Below are 21,790 nucleotides of genomic sequence, written 5' to 3'. Positions count from 1 at the left end.
GATCAGGGATTCCTAGGCAAGGTAATCTCTTAACTATTTGCTTTAATTTGGTGACACTTTTGGTCATGGAATCATTCCAATGTGGGGGATTCTTTCTAATTCTCTTAAATAAAGGAAGACAAATTGTTCTAAGATTAGGAATAAAGTCTGAAACATAATTAAGGCAACCTAAAAACTTTTGTAACTGAGTTTTGTTTTTTAATTCGTCAGGGAATTTACTAACAAATTCTAAGGACCTACTAATATGGGTGTACATTGATGCTTGTCGTGACTATATATATAATATAGTCTATCGGGTACTTGACAGCAAGTGCACAGTCCAGTCGCTTTAGTTTTAAAAGATATCGATCCCACAGGGACCTATGGTCAAACTAGTGTTACTAACGTCACTATGTTTAGCTAAGGGAATGATTAGTAGAAGTTCGGGTGCAAAATATTAAATCTAAGCGAAATTTAGTTTTAAGAAAGAATTGATGGAAGGAATCAGTATGCAACGCGTTAATTGTCGGGGATTCGATAAGTCACCGGTGAATAGTTTAAATGTCAAATATCTCTCAGTAGAAAATATTTATTTAAAAAGCTTTATCTCACACTCTCGTGATTGTTGATTCGGCCTATGACTTTAAGTCAGAATGTACGCTCTCACTGTCCCATTTGAAGTTAAAATTACTTTTTGAAAATAAATAAGTTCTAATTGCTTTTAAAGTGCTCTCGCTGTTTTTAAACTCAATGCCTAATTTTTACTATCCAACTCGAGCCTCACACTCTCGCGATTGTTGGTTCTCACCTTAGTTAATTTCTCACTCTCGTGGCAAAATCGTATTAAATAGATTCTCACGCTTTTGTGATAAAGTTAATTAAATTTAAATTAAAAACCTCAGCCTAAAAGATTGTTTGAGAAAAATAGTTTTCACCGATTATTATTAAATCTCATCTAATTAAATTGTTACATACCGATATCGGTAATTTAGCCGGACATGTTAAATAAAGCAAACACAGAGCTTAAACAGATTGACATTGCGGCAGACATAATTATAACAATAACAAGGCAATAATAATAATTTAATAAGAACCTGGCAATTGGATTAACAGAGTACGGCGAATCTTCGAGTACTTGAGCAGTCCTCCACAAGTCGGTTGGATTCTGCTTCTTCAATACAATTGCTTACTAAATTAGATAAAGTATAGTAGTTCCCCAGTGTAGGAAACTACTACTATGGCTATCTGGAAAATGGAAAGGAAAAGGGAAAAGGAAATTCTAAAAAGAATGGCAAATGAACTAAGGCAACGAAAACAAAGTTGCTGAAAAGAAAATAACTAAAAAGTTAGAATGCTGTAAAAATTAATTGCAGAGCGTAAGTGTAAATGTTCCAATTTTTCCAACTTTGGTCCTTTATATATTGCTTATAGATCTTGGCGATTGAGAAAATTAAGGGAAACTGGTTGAATGAGGAATCCACGGGGGAGTCAAGCTGTTGGAGAGAATTTAGGCACGTTTGGGTGCCTCTGATTGACTGTTTCAAAGCGTAAAATCTGGTCGTGTGACGCTCGTCATGGGCCTGTGACGGTCGTCACAGGCTGGGTCGTGACGGTCGTCATGAAGCTTGTGATGGTCGTCACATCAACAAATTCTGCATTCTGGTTTTCTGCTTTTTTTCTGTGCTTTCTCATATGTTTCTTCTTCTTTTTCTTCCTTTTCTTCATTTTGCTCATTAATGCTTGGAGATTTAAATACCTACAAAAATAACTCGAATACTTGCGGAATAATCGGAATATTAATCAAAGTGGTATGATCTTTGAGTGTAAATCAAGGCAAATATCTGATGCATTTTCGCGTTATCATACATGCCCTGACTAATATAAAAACCCAAAAATCTTACTTTACTTTGTAAATATTGATTAATAAAATCTGAGAAAACTAAAATATCATCTAAGTATACTATAGTAAAGTGAGAGTAATCATTAAAAATAGAATTCATTATATTTTGAAATTTTAAGGGGGTGTTTTTAAGCCCTAAGGGCAAAACATTCCATTCATAATACCCAAAGGATATTACAAAAGCGGTCTTATATTTATCGGTTTCTTCTAATTGAATTTGATAGTATCCAGATTTAAGGTCAAATTTAGAAAATATACTTTTATGGTGTAATCTGTTAATTAAATATTTTTTATTAGGTATAAGATACATAATCCATTATAAAGCTTTTTTTAAAGGTTTATAATTTATTACTAATCAGTGACTACCTCTCTATAATTCAGCAACATTAACAACATAAAACGCAAAGTAACTCCATGGAGACTTACTCGGCCTAATTAAACCTTTTTCTAAATAATTTTGTATTTATTTTTTATAATAATCTAAATGTTGGTTATTCATCTGTATAGGTCTGACTTTAGTCAGAATATCTTTTCCTTTAAAGTTAGGCTCATAAGGCAAAGAAATAGCACGTATCTTCCTTTTCCATAAGGCATTAGGCCGTTATGAACAAAGATCTTTAGTAAACTTATTTTGCATAATTTTATTTTTTCTTAAACATAGGAAGATTGTAATTGTTCTTCTATTCTTTTAAAATGTATTTCTTTGTTTATGAAATTAATATGTTTTCTTTTATTATTAATAAGATTAATAAAATATATATCCTTACTTTGGACAAAGTTGTGATCTTTAATCCTAGGTTGGTCTAAAAATTCAAACTTAACTTCATGACCTAAAGCATTAGTAGTTATAGCTAGGTTATCAAAGATAAAAGGATAAAGTAAAGCTAAGAAAAAGGTTCCTAAAATAATAGCTTCTTGAATGTTTTTAACTAGAAGAAAAGAAGTTTTATAATAGATTTGATTTTTACAAATCTTAACGTTGGATAATTTATATGACACATGTAACCTGTTACCATTGACTCATCGTAAGAATTCTTTGGTTTTATCGTAATATTGAGTTGAAATTAACCCTTCTTGAGTGCAATTTAAATCTGCCCCTGAGTATATTAAAGCAATTAGTTCAAAAATTTTATCTTTAATAATAAGATTTATTTTGCTATACCATTTATGAGATATCATCTTTTCTATTTTATTGATATAAGAGTCTTCATTAGTTGAAACAATGACTTCTTCATTAGTTTCCTTATGTTTTTTACTAGAAGAAGCTAACATATGTTGATTTTGAATAATCATGTGAACTTATAATTCTAAAAGTTTAATTTATATCTCAACATCCTAGGTTTTTAGAATTTAAATTTCATTTTTTTAATTCTTAATCTCTTCTTGTAAGTCGTAAACAGAAACAAGTTTTTCTTAACTGGTTTTTAAATAAGTTCATAACATCTTTAATTCTACTTTGTTAACATGCTTTTTACAAATATCATTTTCGTCAATAATGTTTTTAATTTGTCTCATGGAAGCATTCTTACTTTCAGATTCTTCCATCATATCTAATATTCCTATTAGTGTTAGGTCCGTGCTTTTATGTTTGACAACAATTTTGTTAAAACATGTATCACATTAAGATGTTGAGCAAGATGTTGTGATATGTTGATCAAACATCTTTGCAGGTTTTATTTTACTTCTTGGAAGAATTATTTTATTATGAGATATCTGAAGATTCTCTGAATATTCAACTATCATATCTGACTGTCCAAGAAGATTTATTTTAGGAACTCTTGTTTCGTTTCCAGTTGTGCACTTGTTTTATAAAAAGGGGTGTTGAGACATCTTAAGGAAACGTTAGATCAAATTTTATTTGATTTTGCAGAAGATTATGCATAATGGATATCGAAACATTTGATAATGCAAAAGATTTTGCATAATGGATGTCGAAACATTTGATTTGATTTTGCAGAAGATTGTGCAAACTAGATGTCGAAACATCTAAGGAAATGTTTGATTTTATATTGAAGAAGATTGTGTAGACTGGATGATGAAATATTTAAGGAGACATAAGATTTGATTATGTAGATTGAATTTCAAAACATTTAAGGAGACATTAGATTTGATTATGCATAATGGATGTCAAAACATCTAAGGAGACGTTAAATTTGATTCTGTAGAAAGGATGTCAAAACATTTAAGGAGACATCAAATTTGATTATGCAGAATGTATGTCAAAACATTTAAGGAGACATCAGATTTGATTTGATCAAATATTATGCAGAACAAATGTCAAAACATTTAAGGAGACATCATATTTGATTTGATCATATTTTATTTTATTTTATTTGTTTTGGATCTGCTGATTTTTTAGCTCGAAGCCCATGCTATTCTGGGGCTATTTTAAAGGTGATTATAAACCTAACAAAACAACGAAGCTGCACTAGAAATTGTTATTGTTATGGTTTAATTGTCGTTGTTATTTGTGAGCCATTCTAGTATCTCTTTGATACTTGAATTGAATTGAGTTTATTGAGTTGTAATTGTGAATCACTTATGAGCTTTTAAGCAAGAGTGCATTCTGTTTCATTGGAAGTGTGTCTTATGTTCTTTGATTGTTTTCAATTATTATCACTGTTGTGTGATTGAAGGGAAGTGATAGGGGTCTCATATCTATGAGAGTCTTATATAGAAATTCCATGGGTAGTAATTAAGTGATAAGTTTGTAAAACCAGAGGTTGTTTAGAACTTCAAACTAATACTATTACAATAGATTTCCTTCCTGACTTTGATGCCCCCAGATGTAGGTGACGTTGCACCGAACTGGGTTAACAATTAACCTATGTTATTTACTTCCTGCTTTTTACAATGTAATTGTTTTTGGCGTGACATGTCCCGAACTTGGTGTCGTGACATCGTATACGACATCTGTTATCTGTTTACTATTATTGTTGTGTGAACTTCTGATATTAGTGTCGTGACATCGCATACGACATCTGATATCTGCGTATCAGAATTTTCAATTAGGATATTAGCTTGATGGTTAGTGAGAATATTAATCCTTTTATTACAACTATTACAATTACAAAAGTCCATTCCTAAACATTAATCAGAATATGACTCATCAGAATTATTAATTTGATGAATTTCTTCATAAGAAGATTCTTCATAAGATGAAGAACTATCTTCTTCTTCAGAATTTGGCAAGATATTTTTTAATGTAGATATAAAACTTTCTTTTAACTCCTCTGAAATATCTAAATTTTATAATTGATTAATTTTCTCTTACATCTTACACTTATTAACATAATGGCCAAAACAACCACATTTATAACATTTGACATCTTTGTGTCTAGGTTTGGATTTAGCATAGGGTTTTTTGTAAGTTTTTTTACCATGATTTTTCTTATGAGAGGCTTTGTGAAATTCAGAGTTATTTTTGTGAGGTTGTTTGTTATGGTAACATAAGTTTTTCTTGCTTTTAATAGCAACCTTTTTATTCTTAGGGTTACTAGGAGCTCTTAAAGGAGTAGTTCCACATTGTTTTCGAAATGAACCTATTTCACACCTATTACTCATTTTTTTATTTTTAATCTTATTTTGAAGTTTGTAATCAATACATATTTGTATACCAGTTTCAATAACATAATAGGATAATTCACCCACAGTTAAGGACTGATAAGGAATAATTTCCTTTGAGTTAAAAAGTTGTAGCAACAATAGTCATATTTTGTATGGCATCTAACACTTTTTGTTCAGAAGCACCATCAATGTTCCATTCTACAATGAATTCTCCTGAATAACTATTTTCAATAAAACTACTTCTTTCTTCAAATTGCACATCAACAAATGACAGTATAGGATAATAGTTTTGAGTTTTAGGTTTTAGGGATCTTCCACCTAATTTACTCACCATATTATCAAATTCTTCTTCCCGAGATAACGTATTTATCTCTCCTGAAGAATTTCCCATGTTTAAGGTCCTAATTTTTCAACTAATTCTTCTATCTTATGGTTAACATCACGACCTAAACTCGTACCCCTTAACTCTTGGGTAGAAGGAGTATGATGATGATATATAGGTCGGGTAGGGTCTATTTTAAAGGTTTTAACATCCTTAGGTTGAGGGATAAAGTTTTCTATTCTGTCTAATTGTTGGGCAATAATGTGAAGTATTTGGTTTGAGTAATTCAGCTGACTATACAGATTATTTATGTCTTTCCTCTGTTATGTAGGATTGGTAATTGATTTAAAGGGAGAAGCCTTTATTTCTATGTTTTCTTTGAAAGGGGTAATTTTTATGGCTTCTAAAGGTGAATGTATGAATTCTATTATATCTTTCTTAATAGTCTTCCATTTAATACTAATTCTAACATTAGCATCTAAGTACATCTTAACAGCAAAAAGATTTTCTATCCCTTCTTCTAAGCAAAGTAATTCAAACCATGTAAATAAATAAACATTAATCTCATGATTTTCTAAACATTTGTATAACTTTTGTAAATACATTTGAGTATGATTTTTAGAGAAATATCAGTTTCTCTTCTCTGAATTATACTCAGCCTCAAAATCGACTATAATATAGGCTTTGTCAATGACAAAGGGTTCTTCTTTGGTAATAAGTCCTAAGATTTGAGACTCAGTTGGAGATGGTGACCTAGAAGTCCTCTCCGAATAAATTGGTCGGGAAATTGTAGGAGCAAAGTTTACTCCGGCAAGGTTAACCCTAATGGTTGAACCAACAAAATTTCTAGCGTTGGATGTCGATCCGATGCTACTAGACTGTTTGTAATAAAATGATTGACTCTTATTCATACGAATCCTGGGTGATCCATCAATATCCCAAATAACATCTATAATAGATCTAGCTTTAATCTTTTCAGATTTAACCACATCTTGTAAAATCCATTCCTGAGGGAATTTGTCAATAATATCAGAAGTAGTAAGATTCTTCAGGGTCATAACATTAAATCTGCTAAGGTTAACTTCAATAATACATGTTTCATTTCTAGGAGTAATTTTAAGAGATTTAACATTATAATTAACATTAAAAACTTTATAGGTAATTCTACTAATAACGTCTATGTTGACAACTTCAAGATTAAAGATGTCACTTAGGCCTTGAATATATATGACTAGAGAGTTTTTAGTGAATTCATCAGTTAAACTCATAGAGTAATTAGGATGACAGTTAAAGTAAACTGGACCATCATTAAGGTTAGATTCAACTATAGCAATAGTTAAGTTATGAAAATATTTAATATGAGTATTACGAAGGACTAACAAAATAAGAGTGTTTAACCCTAGTTTATGTGAAAACTTTATAGCTATTTAGATTAATCCTAGATGGATATAACAATATATTTCTCTAACATGATTTTCTAACAGCTTTCTATTTAACAAATTAATGGTTTCATGTTTATTGCAAATAGATTCAGTAGCATGAATAATTTTTTTTACTATAAAAATCAAACGTGCTCATTTTATAATTTTACTTTAATTTAATTTCTGGCATAAACCAGTTAACTAATCTATTTTCTATTTCTTGAAATTCTAATTCCTGATTTTGGAAAATATCTTGATCTAATTCAAATTTATCATTGTTTAAGGTAGCACAAACTAAGGTTCGACTACTAATATTACTACGTGAACCGCATCCTGACTCACTCAAAGCCTTGATGATTTGAGAGATAGTTATTAAACAGTAAATTTTTAAACAACTTTTTATTATGTAAGTGGTTATTTCTTAGTTTTCTTACTTACTTTTCATCTCTCCCCCCTTATTGATTATTTTCTTAATGACAACTACAATGTGCTAAACCAAGAGTTTTACTGTCTCACTTCCCAGACTTACGACCTGGACCACACACTATCATCACATACCCTTAAAGAAAATCAAAGTTCAGGATTATGATTGAAAATAAACGGTAAAATAAGTAAAATGATTAAAATAACTCTTTTTATTTTTTTTAAAAATGATTAGAAAGTAGTAAATACCTTATCAACATCTGGCTCTGATACGAGACAGTGAGTAGTAAAATAATACTCTCTTAGTTTTTTTTTATTATAAGTCGTTTTGAATTTTTTTTGTACTACAATATAAGTTATTTTACATTATCAACCAATAATTAATGATATTTTTCCTACTATACCTTTAAAAATTTATTATTATCTCTTATTTCAATTATGTAAATCATCTTCTCCATGTCATTAATAAATGACAATTTTGTAAACATATTCATAATTTCTCATTTTCATATAATTATTATTACTTTTCTTAATATTTGTGAAAAATCTAAAACTGACTTACAATAAAAAAACAAAGATACTAATAAAGATAATTATTAAAATAGATTGAATAATCAGAGTTAAGATAAATATAGAAGTAAATATAATAGTAAAAATGGATGAATTTTAAAGATATGATTTTATGAATAATAAGAGTTATATATATATATATATATATATATATATATATATATATATATATATATATATATATAATTTTTTTCTATTAAATTAATAATAATAATAATAAAAAATTAAATATTATAAAATATAAACTCCTGAAACAACATTTAAAAAAATTATAAAGTTAGAAGCTCAACATCTCCAAACACAATCTTTGAATATTTTTTCTATAATCAAATCTCTTCAAATCTCTTCCTTTCTTATTACCAAAAATAAAATCTCTTCCTTCCTTTTTGTATATTTAATAAAACTTTTTCTGATCTTATTATTTGCAATATTTTATTTCAAAATAACGTTTTTCTTTATAAAGCTTTTAATTTAAAACTAAAAATGGCAAAAATGGAAATATTTTCAATGTTAAGGGCAACATTTCCACCGATTTTACTTTCCCTTTAATTTTTAGCTTCTTTCTGTTTTTTTTTTCTTTCAGTACACACTTCTCAGCCATAGTCATTCATTCATAGAGACGACACAGTATTTCTTTCTTCCTTCCTATTTTTTTCTTTCTTTTTTTCGTTTTTTTATAATAATAATTCTACTTTGCTTTCTCTCTCTAAAACTCACTTTCTCTCTCTTCTGCAACTGATTTTTCAGATCATAGTTCCCTAGATTCTCCTATTCCGTTTTTCCCGCATTTTCTCGCCTCGATTTTCTTCCCTGCCGCACTTTCCCGACTTCACTGACCTCTCAATCACCTGAATCCGTGCATCGGTGCACTCTCCCTTTCATTTCTCGATCGCTTCATTCCTCCACAACGTTCCACCTTCCGCCGGTGCTAATCGGTGCCGGAAGAGGAAGCAAGAGAAATTCAAGTTGCTGGAGTACCGCGTGAATTTCAGGAGCAGTGTTATGGTTCTGGAAAGTGCACGATTGAGCTCTAATCATGGTGGATTTGAGCTCCGTTGAGGATTTTGAGCTGTTGGAGCGCGCCAATTTTGAGTGTAGTGAGGGTTTGAGTGGATTCTTAGGTTGAATTGATGAATGGAAGGGTTCGGGTATGAAATATAGTGAATATTGTATATTGTGTTAGATTGGTGTTTTAATTTTGAAATTCACTGTTTCTGATTGATGCTTTTCTTTCTGTTTCGGGTGAATAGAATGACTTCGGATCTTAGCAGAACTGGTGCCGCGGAAAGAGACATTGAGCAGGTGCATATGTCATTTTTGTGCTTTTTTGGGAACATTTTTTTTTTTGCTTTTGTTGGTAGAGTACTGTTTGCTCGTGGATTTTGTGTACTGTGCAGCGTACATTTGTTAGTTATGCTTTTGATTTATCTGTTATTGTGATAACGGCTGGGTGCAATTTGGTTTTTAATACAAGTTTGGGATGAGAGAGGGAATAGGGGATTATTGGATAAGTTTTTCTCGAATTTCTTGAATGATAGTTAAAGTTTAGTTGCAATACGTTTGATCTATTAATTTGCTTTGACTGCAAGCTACCAGGGCATCATCAGCTCAAGCTAGTCTAGACAGGACTCATGGTTTTATGAATGGCAGTGAAAAATCTCTAATAATGAGCAGGGCCGTCTTTGAAGACTTGCAAGGTGGTGCAAGGTGGGCTACCGCACAGGGTCTCAAATTTGTCAGATGTAAACTATAGCTAAAAAGGGCCTCATAAAATATTTGTCAAGTTAAATAATGATTAAATAGGGCCTCTATTTATTTTGTCATGTGTAAACTGTGACTTGAGACGACTTTGATAATGAGCCGTCACTATTAATTTTTCTGTTAATTTTAATTATGCGTTAGGAGTTCTAGTGCTTTTGAAATATTTGGCTGGATCATCAGCTCAAGCCACTTTAGACAGATCTCACGGTGTTATAAATGGCAGTGAAGAATCTTCAATTATAAGCCGTCACTAGAATTTTTTTATTCTAACTTAATTACTGTTTTGATATAAACATTAGGTACGTGTTAGGAGTTCTAGTGTATTTCAAAGATTTGGCTGCTTATTTTAGTATATGGACATTACCAGTTTAGACAGGTCTCAAAGTGTTATGAATGGCAGTGAAAAATCTCCGATTATGAGCCGTCACTAGAATTTTTTATATTCTAATTTACTTAATTACTGTGTATTATGAGCCATCACTAGAGATTTGGGTGCTTATTTTAGTATATGGATATTATATATAGATTTGTGGCTGCTTATTTTAGTATATGGATTTAGTATATAGATTTTGCTGCTTATTTTAGTATATAGATTGAGATTTGTCTGCTTTTCAGAGTTAAGGGCTCTAATTTACTTAATCATTGTTTTAATAAATTACTTTTATTGTTCTAGGAGTTAGGTAGAAGGTCTAACTAATTCTTGTTGGAATGAGATGCCATGAAATAAGAAAAAAAGTAACACATACTTGATATTTTGAAGTGACAAATCCAAGACAAGCTAATATTCTAAGAGTAACGATTAACGTGAGGCAATGAGAGTATTTTTCTTTCTTTATGGATTATTCAAGTTTTGAATACCATGCTCTGTTAAAGAAATACAGGGGGAATGTCGTGTACTGTAACTATAATATTTACTAATTACTTAGATAAGAGTGTTAGATAGAGGATACTCTTGGTGCTTGTCAGTTAATCAAATGTTATCCGTTTGGTATGCTCATTCATTGTTTTCTATCTGTTATAAGAATTCTTATGCTTACTGAAGTCCTTTGTTGATCTTAATGACAGGCCATTACTGCATTGAAAAAAGGGGCTTGCTTGCTCAAGTATGGAAGGAGGGGAAAGCCCAAGTTTTGCCCCTTTCGACTTTCCAATGTGAGATTTTTACTCCTTTTTAGTAGATTAAAATGAATCCTTGTTTAAGTGCGTCTCATTTTTTTTTCAAGAACTGTATACACTAGTAACTGGGTCCCATATATATTTCGAAAACTAAGTTTAGAGTCTTGGTCTTTCTGCTTTTTATTTACTCTGTAAATAATGGTGAAAAGATTTTTTCAAAAAGCGGTTGGGAGAGAGATAGCAGGGGTCCTTGAAGATGAAAGGCAAATAGTGTGAATAATTTGCGTAGAGAAGAGTGAAAATGCAAAGTATTTGTCTAATGGATTTAACACAGTGAAAAATACTACTTTTGTCCATTTTTATAAGTCCCTTTTGCTTTTTTCACATATATTAGAATTGTCGTAATAACATATTTAAGGTGTTCATGTCTATTTTATGTTTTTCTGTATGAATATTACGAAAATACCTTTTTATGTATAAATTTGTCTAACTCTGACTTTTCATCTCGTAATATAAATTAGTAGTATTAAATTAATAAGGAGTATATTTGGAAAAAATTGTAAATATGTCTAGAGATTTAAAGTGGGGCTTATAATCAGGGGCATATGTAGGAGGGTATTTAAAACCTACATGCTCTAACAAGAAAATATTACAGGAAGATCTATCTTTCGAGCTAACTAATGGCTTAACAAAACATAGTTTGAGATTAGCTTTCCAAAAGTATTTGCTAATTGCTAGTGAAAACAATATGAACATTTAATAAAATCTCGGTGTGCCTAACTACTATCAGTGTATGATTGGCTATAACTTTTCTCCCTCACGTGCTTGATTTTATCTCCTTAAGACACCCTTTCAACCAATATTAAAACATGGAAAGATTTCCTTCCAATTATTTTTGCCAAATCTTATCGATGTTAGCACTCCAATCCACACAACTAGAATGTAAATTGAAGGACAACGCGATGTTATATATTGACCCTCACCCTATATATCTAACTTTTCTGTATTTGGTGAGTATGCATGCAATTAGTGGAATCATCTTCTGCCATTGGGACTTGAAAGCCACATGATTGTTTTGTTATTGCCATAAAAGTGTGTGTAGTTTATTTTGTAAATTGTTCATAAATTATTTGTTTTTAAATATTTCCAAGCTGCTAAAAATTTAAAGTATTTGAATTTACTATTCTTCTTTTCAGGATGAATCTGTTTTGATATGGTTCTCAGGGAAAGAAGAGAAGCACCTTAAACTGAGTCATGTCTCAAGAATTATATCTGGACAACGGACGGTACATTTTTAAATTGTTCAAAATCATGTCTGTTTGCTTCTCCAGATTTAGCCAACAGAGTCATGTATTGCTTAGACAATTAGTTGATATAAGATAGTGTTCTACTTAATATTAATACGATTAATACAGTTTGTATTGCTTGTCTATATATTCAATCTTGTGAACTCTATTTGTTTGCGGTCAAAGTATATAAATGGGACATCTTTTTTATTATCCATCTACTAGTAAGAGGCTTTGCCTTTTGCTGTATTGTGAATATTTTCCAATATACTGCCTGTTTATGGTAGCTTTTGGTTTGTCTTTTGCTTTAGGAATTTGCTGATGCTTTGTATTGCTATAGTGTCCTATTCTGAAAATGTAACGGAAAGTGCATGGGTGTGTTTAATAAATATTTTCATAGTTCCTTATTTACACATTTTCAAGTGGTAAGGTTCTCTGTCATGATTGACAATGCAAGGCTCCTGCTTTTTTCAGCCTATCTTTCAAAGATATCCGCGGCCTGAGAAGGAATACCAGTCATTTTCTCTTATCTACAATGATAGGTCACTGGACTTGGTACAGATTTCTTTGTTTCTCCCCCCTTTGGTTTTTTGGCTGCAGTTGGCCTACTGCATTGCTTGTAAATATGTTATTGATATCGTGAACAGTTCAATGCATTTTATCAATAAAATCTTTACACAATCTAGTGATCTGATTCTTATATACTAGATATGCAAGGATAAAGATGAAGCAGAAGTTTGGTTCAGTGGTTTGAAAGCATTAATTTCACGTAGCCATCACCGGAAGTGGAGAACAGAGTCAAGAAGTGATGGTATTCCATCTGAAGCTAACAGTCCTCGAACATACACAAGAAGAAGTTCCCCTTTACATTCTCCATTTGGTAGTAATGAGAGCCTGCAAAAGGTATTAACACATTATGTATGTCCCTTATATTTTCTTCCCATATCACTCCATCGCTATTAAAGATGTTTGTTTGTCCTATTCAGGATAGTGGAGATCACCTTCGCCTTCATAGCCCATATGAGAGCCCCCCAAAAAATGGTTTGGATAAAGCATTAGATGTGGTCTTGTATGCTGTTCCTCAAAAAAGTTTCTTCCCTCTGGAATCAGCCAGTGCTTCTGTCCACTCTGTATCATCCGGAGGATCAGATAGTATGCATGGTCACATGAAGACAACGGGTATGGATGCTTTTAGAGTTAGTCTATCAAGTGCTGTCAGCTCATCTAGCCATGGTTCTGGTCATGATGATGGCGATGCTTTAGGGGATGTTTTCATTTGGGGGGAAGGTACAGGTGATGGTGTTGTTGGTGGTGGTAATCATCGAGTTGGGAGCGGTTTGGGTGTAAAAATTGATTCTCTATTTCCCAAAGCCTTAGAATCTGCTGTAGTTCTTGATGTTCAGAATATTGCTTGTGGTGGACGACATGCAGCCTTAGTGACCAAACAAGGTGAAATTTTCTCCTGGGGAGAGGAATCAGGAGGCAGGCTTGGGCACGGTGTAGACTCTGATGTTCTCCATCCAAAGCTTATAGATGCTCTAAGTAATACAAATATCGAACTTGTAGCTTGTGGGGAGTATCATACATGTGCTGTGACACTTTCAGGTGATCTTTACACTTGGGGTAATGGTGCATACAATTATGGTCTTCTGGGGCATGGAAATCAAGTGAGCCACTGGGTACCAAAAAGAGTAAATGGCCCCTTGGAAGGCATACATGTTTCATATATTTCATGTGGACCATGGCATACTGCTGTTGTAACATCTGCTGGGCAATTATTCACTTTCGGTGACGGCACATTTGGTGCTTTGGGTCATGGAGACCGAGAAAGTGTTTCGTTACCAAGGGAAGTAGAGTCCCTCAAAGGTCTTCGAACTATGCGGGCTTCTTGTGGTGTTTGGCATACTGCTGCAGTTGTGGAAGTTATGGTTGGAAATTCAAGTTCCAGCAACTGCTCGTCAGGGAAGCTGTTTACTTGGGGTGATGGAGACAAAGGTCGACTTGGACACGGTGATAAGGAAGCAAAACTTGTTCCAACCTGTGTTGCCCTTGTTGAACATAACTTTTGTCAAGTTGCTTGTGGACACAGTCTCACTGTTGCACTTACCACCGCAGGCCATGTCTATGCAATGGGAAGTCCTGTCTATGGTCAGTTAGGAAATCCTCAAGCAGATGGGAAGCTACCAACCCGTGTGGAAGGAAAACTGTCGAAGAGTTTTGTGGAGGAGATATCTTGTGGTGCATATCATGTTGCAGTTCTAACTTTAAGGAATGAAGTTTACACTTGGGGAAAAGGTGCAAATGGACGTTTAGGCCACGGGGATACAGATGATAGAAACAGTCCAACACTAGTAGATGCTCTGAAAGACAAACATGTAAAAAGTATTGCTTGTGGAACTAATTTCACTGCAGCTATCTGCCTGCATAAGTGGGTATCTGGTGTTGACCAGTCAATGTGTTCAGGCTGTCGTCTGCCATTTAATTTCAAAAGGAAACGTCACAATTGTTATAATTGTGGACTTGTTTTTTGCCATTCATGTAGCAGTAAGAAGTCTCTTAAAGCTTCAATGGCTCCAAACCCCAACAAACCTTATCGTGTATGTGATGGTTGTTTTAATAAACTTAGGAAAACTTTAGAATCTGATTCTTCATCTCATTCTTCTGTTAGCAGAAGAGGAAGTATTAATCAGGGGTCTCTTGAGTTGATTGACAAGGATGATAAATTGGATACTAGATCTCGTAATCAACTTGCCAGGTTTTCTTCGACGGAATCCTTGAAACAAGTGGAAAGCAGATCTTCAAAGAAAAATAAGAAATTGGAGTTCAACAGTAGCCGTGTCTCTCCTGTTCCAAATGGGGGTTCACAATGGGGAGCACTCAATATTTCTAAATCTTTTAATCCTGTTTTTGGATCGTCAAAGAAATTTTTCTCGGCTTCTGTTCCTGGATCTAGAATCGTTTCCAGGGCAACATCCCCAATATCTAGAAGGCCTAGCCCACCTCGATCAACTACTCCAACTCCAACACTGGGAGGTCTTACAACCCCAAAGATAGTCGTGGATGATGCTAAGAAGACTAATGATAGCCTCAGTCAGGAGGTTATTAAATTAAGATCACAGGTATCTTGTTTTATGCATTCAGTGACAATATCCCTTTCTTGCTATAAATGTTTAAATTGAATTTTACAAAAATGGACTTATAACTGGTACCCTATTTTGTATTTCTACCTGCCATTTTTATATGACATTAACTTCTGATAAAATAACCCAGACAACATGTAGAAACAAGTACAGAAAGGAAATTATGAGCTAACTCATACCGATGTTGGTAGCGAGGTGCATATTAATTCCAAGCAAAGCAACTGATAATCCACTTGTAACTTTTGTTGGATTTTCTTATAATGCTATAGATCTGAATTTCAACTTAGAATTCAAATCAATGATCAATTGCAATGCACTTGCTAGAGAAGTAGTATTTCCATATAAATTTTAATTTATTAATTATTGAAAGTGGTCACTTCTGTGATAGTGTGGTTCAATCTTTTATTTCGTAATTAAAAAAAGATCAACAGTGAGTTGATTTTGATTTTCACTGTGCACTTTTTTATTTGCCTTTGTGTTTTTAGATAGTTCAATTAATCAACTTTAGAGAGTTTCTTCACATCGCCTGTCAATAATTCATTTTTTCAGTCATAAATGGTTGTGATACATAGGATAACTGATATCTATAATTTACTTCATAGGCTGGAAAAAATTTGTCTCCTTCCTTTCTCCCTTTGTTTTTCTGAACCTGCAACAAGGATGTTAAATTCATTCTGTTGTCTATTTATAGTGAGCCTCATGATTGTTTTTCTCTGTTTAGGTGGAAAGCCTGACTCGGAAATCCCAACTTCAAGAAATTGAGTTGGAAAGAACTTCTAAACAGCTAAAAGATGCAATAGCAATTGCCGGGGAAGAAACAGCCAAATGTAAAGCAGCAAAGGAAGTGATCAAGTCACTTACTGCCCAGGTAGAAGCTTTAATCACTAACAATTAGACATTTATTGCAGCCAAAAACTCTTACACACTTGCAAAGTAAACAAGAAAAGAGAACAATTTTTTACATATAATGGGTGGGAATGGGGAACCTTGCCTTTTTCTTGTTGTAAATAAACTGTTATCTCAAGAAAAACTTATCTTTGCAAAATCACTATGTATTTAAGATTCACTGAGCTAACACTAATTGACTCCAAAATATGATTGTGAAGTCACGAGAGTATGAAACGATACAGTCGGGTCCTATATCCGTTTTAACTTTTAAGCCAAAATAATGAAACTTTTAATTTTCAAGCTCATGTCTTTTAGTCTTTTCTAGTTTTGTGATGGATGTATTCGCAGCTTACTGATTCAACATTTTTTTCTTGCATTGCATAGTTGAAGGACATGGCTGAGAGGCTACCCATTGGAGCAGCTAAGAGTGTCAAATCACCTTCTATTGCTTCTTTAGGCTCCAATGAACTTAGCTTTGCTTCCATTGATCGATTAAATATTCAAGCAACAAGCCCAGAAGCAGATTTAACTGGTTCAAATAACCAGTTACTTTCAAATGGATCAAGCACTGCCAGTAATCGCAGCACAGGTCAGAATAAACAGAGCCAGCCAGATTCAACTAATAGAAATGGGAGCCGAACAAAGGATAGTGAATCCCGTAGTGAGACTGAATGGGTTGAGCAAGATGAACCTGGTGTATATATTACACTCACCTCCCTACCAGGAGGTGTAATAGATCTCAAGAGAGTTCGCTTCAGGTATGGAATTCTCTGGAGACATTGTTTTTCTGTCAACTTGCAAAACTTTGTCTGTGTAATTATGTTATTAGTACTCTAAAATAAGATACACTTTTAATGAAAAATGATAGTCATGTCGTTGAGGCTTTGACAATAATTATTTCCAAACAATTATTCATGATGTCACTTTTGGAGCAAACATGATTTATCTTCTTTGCTCAGCCCCCCACTGTTATAGTAAAGCCAAACACTAATTTTGTGGAGGACAGAAAAACATTAGAATAGAGAGTTATTGCCTAGAGCAGTTAATAATAACGTTTTTCGTTGCTTCGGGTCTTGGTCATTTGCATATTTAATATATCTTGAAAAAGGTGATGCTTTATTCTGCAATTTGGCATCTGGCGAGACAAATCAGATAATTATACAGTTTTCATGATTAGCAATTTTATAATCCGAGTTTTAACTTTTATCTTTGGTGAATGCAGTCGAAAGCGGTTCAGTGAAAAACAAGCAGAAAACTGGTGGGCTGAGAATCGTGCAAGAGTATATGAACAATACAATGTACGCATGATTGACAAGTCCAGTGTTGGTGTTGGTAGTGAGGACCTGGCTCATTGACATCACAGCCTGTAAATGAGTCATTTTTCCACATATTTTGGCTGGAATTAGAGCAAGATCGTACTGATCAATTACATTCCACTTCCATCTAATATAAAGCATTGAAGGAAGCTGTGGACTGGCATAATAGGAGAGAATAGGGATTGATTGTGATTTTGTAATTTTTTTTCTTCCTTTTTGGTTTCATTTTCCATTTTTTCCCTATATGTACCTTGTGTGGGGGTTGAGGGTGAGAAATGTAAATTCTTAGTAGGTTGCAGGTTCGGGTTGAAAGGAGCTACAGTGTAAATTTCATAAGCGAAGGCATTTACAAATTCGTCTTCAACTACACGGTTCATAAATTCTCCAGCCATGGCATCTAGTAATAGCTGATAATTGATATAGAATAGCCCAGGCAAATTAGTTGTTTCAAAAATTCTTCTTGCAAATTGCATATCTAGTAAAGATAATATCTAATGAGAGGTGTATCTTGTTTATTTTTTCGTTCTGTTTGAATAATACCTCATTATTTAAAAATATACACACGAGCTGTGTGAATTTATATTATATAATCATCAGCAGTTAGATAAAATTAATGTGAATGTTACACGACTATGTTATAAGGATTTGATAATTTGTATTTATTTTTCACTTTTACAATAAATCACTCATCTACTAAAAACTTGCCTTGTCTAAATGATTGGGGTGTATGGGGTATTTATCCTCTTTTTCTCAAAAAAATAAACACTGTTTTAAACACATGATTTTATTAATTCTTTTACAACTTAAAGTTAAATTCGTCAAGTTTTATGTCTTCATTTTGAAATTTCAGTCTGAATTCTGAAGTCAACATATAATATAATCCTATTATATAACAGGGATTTCTTAATGCATCTCGTATATTTTTTTATGCATCATGTGAAATTTTAAAATTTTTTTTCAGTTTTCGGAGATGCATCTATAAACGCACCAAAAGATCATTTAATTTTAAAATATTTCGGAGATGCATCTCCGAAATATTTTGGAGGTTAAGTCGTGTCAAACTCTTCTCCTTCTTCATTTCACATTATTCAAACTCAACTAAACTTCAACCTCTCTCAAATTTCTTCTCTATACCAAATCAAATTTTATTCAACAAGGCTCAAGGGAACATCAACCTTCATCTGTAACATTATCCATCTTCATCAAAAACATCAATTTCTTGTAAGTTTTTCGAGTTTTCTATAAGTATTTGAGTTTTGGTGTAAATGAGTGAAATTAATGATTAGGGTTAGAAATGAGTAGAAATCACATTTAAGATAATTTAGGCATAGTGTATTAGTTGTTTGTTGGTTGAAATTGATGATCAAAATAATTTTTTTGAGCTTGCAATGGGTTAATTATGCCATTGACACAACCTTTGAGTTGCAAAAAATTTCGGAGATACATCTTCCCTGATAGGTCTGATGTGAGGTATGCTCTAGATGCCATCATGATGGAGGTACGAGGGACGTTGATGTATTGAAAACAGTGCTGGGGACATGTGTGATTGATGACCGAGGAGGCAGAGGAGAGTTAGTCAGACATACACAATAGTGTCTTAGTATATAGTAGTAGTACTATAATCTGTATTTTATTTTGACGGTCTTACTATTTTATTAGTCTCGATTGTATGTCATTTTGATATTTATTGATATTTTATTTATGTACGATATTTTTTGACCATCTAGAATCATATACGTAGGTTTTTGTTTTTCGAACGTATGATATGATTTAAATCTTCATTTGAATATAAATAAACAAAATATAGCATGAAAGACTAAGTTCTAAGACGTTACGAAGATGTATGTCCGGAATATGCACAAAGATGCATCCCCGATACAATTCAAATGTAAATGACTTATGAGTGAGATATATTGAATGTTTTAAATTGTTTCGAAGATGCATCTTCGGAATATTTCAACGTTTATTTAGAAATTGATGCGTCCGAAAATACATCTCCCAAAATAAAAGGCATTTAAATAATTTCGCATAGTGGTTAAAAAATATAAAAAATATTAAAGGTGCATTAAAAATTCCTCTAATATAAAATGACCAAACTAAACCAAGTCCTACATTTTGCAGTGTTCCATTTTAGTCATTCTTGCTTGTTAACCCTTGATAAACACAATGTATAATTTGAACTTTGGAGAGTATACTCATGGTTTTCTCTCTTGGTAGAAGTAGGTGAAATTGAGGACATTTAATTGGTACTTGAACTTTACTGTCATTGAAACTTTTCCCTGCAAAAAAGTGGGGGTTATAACCCTATAATAAGGTCTTTAATAACATATTCAGCTTCCCCTTTTGAACCAACATTTGATTTAATGTGATACTCTTATATGTAAAGAGATTCTTTCTTACTCCCGGAGGATATAAATTCTTCTACAGGAAGCATTTTGTCCGTTTCTTGAAGAAGGAAAAGGAGAGAAAAATGTATTAAAAAAATGTAACTACAGAGATTCTTCATCCTGTAATCATTGCTTCTTTGGATATACTATGGAGAATGAGTAGTGAAATACTCGGTGTGTAATACGAGGAGGCCACCCATGTTTCATTTTAATATACTATTACAGAATAGCATTTAAGTCCCACATTGGAGGGATTACGAAAATGAGTTGGATAGGTTTGTTATAAATATGATGTGTGTGGTACAGAAATAGGTACATACCTGGACGGAGCTATTGGGTGATCAAGCAGGCCCATGGCTTAGACTGATGACTTCCATTGCACATAAAGGAAGGGAATTGGTCTAAGGTCTACCCTAGTTGGTAGCACCTACGTCGTAATTTGTGGCAGTGAGGGACGCCTGCGTTCGCGCGGACCCCTCTTTATTCAGTTCAATTTTTATTTTACCAAGAACACAATTTATAGGTTAAAATATGGGAGAAAGAAAAATGAGAAAATGTATTCAAAGAAAGATGAAAAGAATTGATTTGTTTGTTCGAAGTATAACATAGTATTGTTACAATAGAAATATTTTATTAAGGTTGTATTAATAAAATGGGTTGAAAAAAGATGAAAGAAAAATGAAAAAAAGTAGTGTTTAGAATTGAAGTAAAATAAATAGGGTTTATTGTTGAAAGAAAAAAACAGAGACAGTTCCAGTTGTGGTATATTTGATGGAAAGGCAAGAGCAGTGGTGTAAATATAGAGAGTACTAAAGTGTGACGGCACAACCATCCATCAGCGGGGATAGCTCAGTTGGGAGAGCGTCAGACTGAAGATCTGAAGGTCGCGTGTTCGATCCACGCTCACCGCATTTTCTCATCACTTTTTCCGTCTTTTTTCTGCCATCGCACGGTATAGCTTTTGTTTCCATTCCTACTTGCTAAAACTCAATTCAACAATTCCATTGTCGTCCAGCGGTTAGGATATCTGGCTTTCACCCAGGAGACCCGGGTTCGATTCCCGGCAATGGAACTATTTTTTCTATCCTCTTCTTCAATTCTCTAAACCTTTATCAATCAATATACATTATTTCTTATTCACACATTTATATAACTAGCTAAATAAATCTCTAAACAATTATTCTTAAATTGTAGCTATAAATTATAATATACACACTTTTTAATCATTATAAATTTATTCTACACAAATTTTATTCCTTTCTATATTAATAATATATATATAACATTCTAAAATCTAATAGCATAAACATAATTTAATATTTTTTATTTTAAAAACTAAAATTACTTGTACAATAATTTTATGAAAATTTTAAAATATAATTTTTTTAATGCATACTACAATATATATATATATATATATATATATATATATATATATATATATATATATATATATATATATATATATATATATATATATATATATATATATATATATATATATATATAAACTTTGATCATTTTACAAGGATAAATAATTTTTAATCATGTCTACCCTTCAAATCAAATTACACGTCGGACAAAATAAAAAAACAAACTATTACGACTTATTCTTGTGCTAATAGCATCCAGATGGAGAAGATTTTGTACCCACAAGCCCAAGAAAAATTGCATATTAAGAATAGTGTCAACGAAACATAAATACCACAACTTG

General features: G+C 32.5%; 1 protein-coding gene and 3 non-coding genes across 6 annotated transcripts; all 4 read left to right on the top strand.

The window, feature by feature from the left end:
- The first annotated feature begins 8,683 nt into the window (after nt 1-8,683).
- LOC127117830 (PH, RCC1 and FYVE domains-containing protein 1) lies at nt 8,684-18,204 on the top strand. 3 transcript variants are annotated; one of them, XM_051047946.1, is made up of 11 exons: nt 8,684-8,809; nt 8,930-9,330; nt 9,433-9,484; nt 11,009-11,095; nt 12,256-12,345; nt 12,820-12,900; nt 13,054-13,248; nt 13,332-15,464; nt 16,207-16,353; nt 16,758-17,131; nt 17,596-18,204. In XM_051047946.1, the coding sequence occupies exons 2-11, from the start codon at nt 9,317-9,319 to the stop codon at nt 17,726-17,728; spliced, it is 3,306 nt and encodes a 1,101-aa protein (XP_050903903.1). In that variant the 5' UTR covers nt 8,684-8,809; nt 8,930-9,316; the 3' UTR covers nt 17,729-18,204. The 3 variants fall into 3 exon arrangements, with proteins under 3 accessions (XP_050903903.1, XP_050903902.1, XP_050903904.1); XM_051047945.1 differs by lacking the exon at nt 8,684-8,809 and having other exon boundaries at nt 8,816-9,330; XM_051047947.1 differs by lacking the exons at nt 8,684-8,809; nt 12,820-12,900 and having other exon boundaries at nt 8,816-9,330.
- Nucleotides 18,205-20,388: 2,184 nt separating this feature from the next.
- LOC127124217 (U1 spliceosomal RNA) lies at nt 20,389-20,555 on the top strand. The gene has a single exon (XR_007803839.1). It is a non-coding gene; the product is annotated as a U1 spliceosomal RNA (small nuclear RNA).
- A 359-nt stretch (nt 20,556-20,914) lies between these two features.
- On the top strand, nt 20,915-20,987 carry TRNAF-GAA (transfer RNA phenylalanine (anticodon GAA)). Its single transcript has one exon. It is a non-coding gene; the product is annotated as a tRNA-Phe (tRNA).
- Nucleotides 20,988-21,076: 89 nt separating this feature from the next.
- On the top strand, nt 21,077-21,148 carry TRNAE-UUC (transfer RNA glutamic acid (anticodon UUC)). The gene has a single exon. It is a non-coding gene; the product is annotated as a tRNA-Glu (tRNA).
- Nucleotides 21,149-21,790: the final 642 nt, after the last annotated feature.

This window comes from Lathyrus oleraceus, chromosome 2, assembly GCF_024323335.1.
Source record: "Lathyrus oleraceus cultivar Zhongwan6 chromosome 2, CAAS_Psat_ZW6_1.0, whole genome shotgun sequence".
Lineage (NCBI taxonomy): Eukaryota > Viridiplantae > Streptophyta > Magnoliopsida > Fabales > Fabaceae > Lathyrus > Lathyrus oleraceus.
The sequence above is the reverse complement of the archived record's forward strand: the minus strand, read 5'-3'. Positions and strand labels throughout refer to the sequence as shown.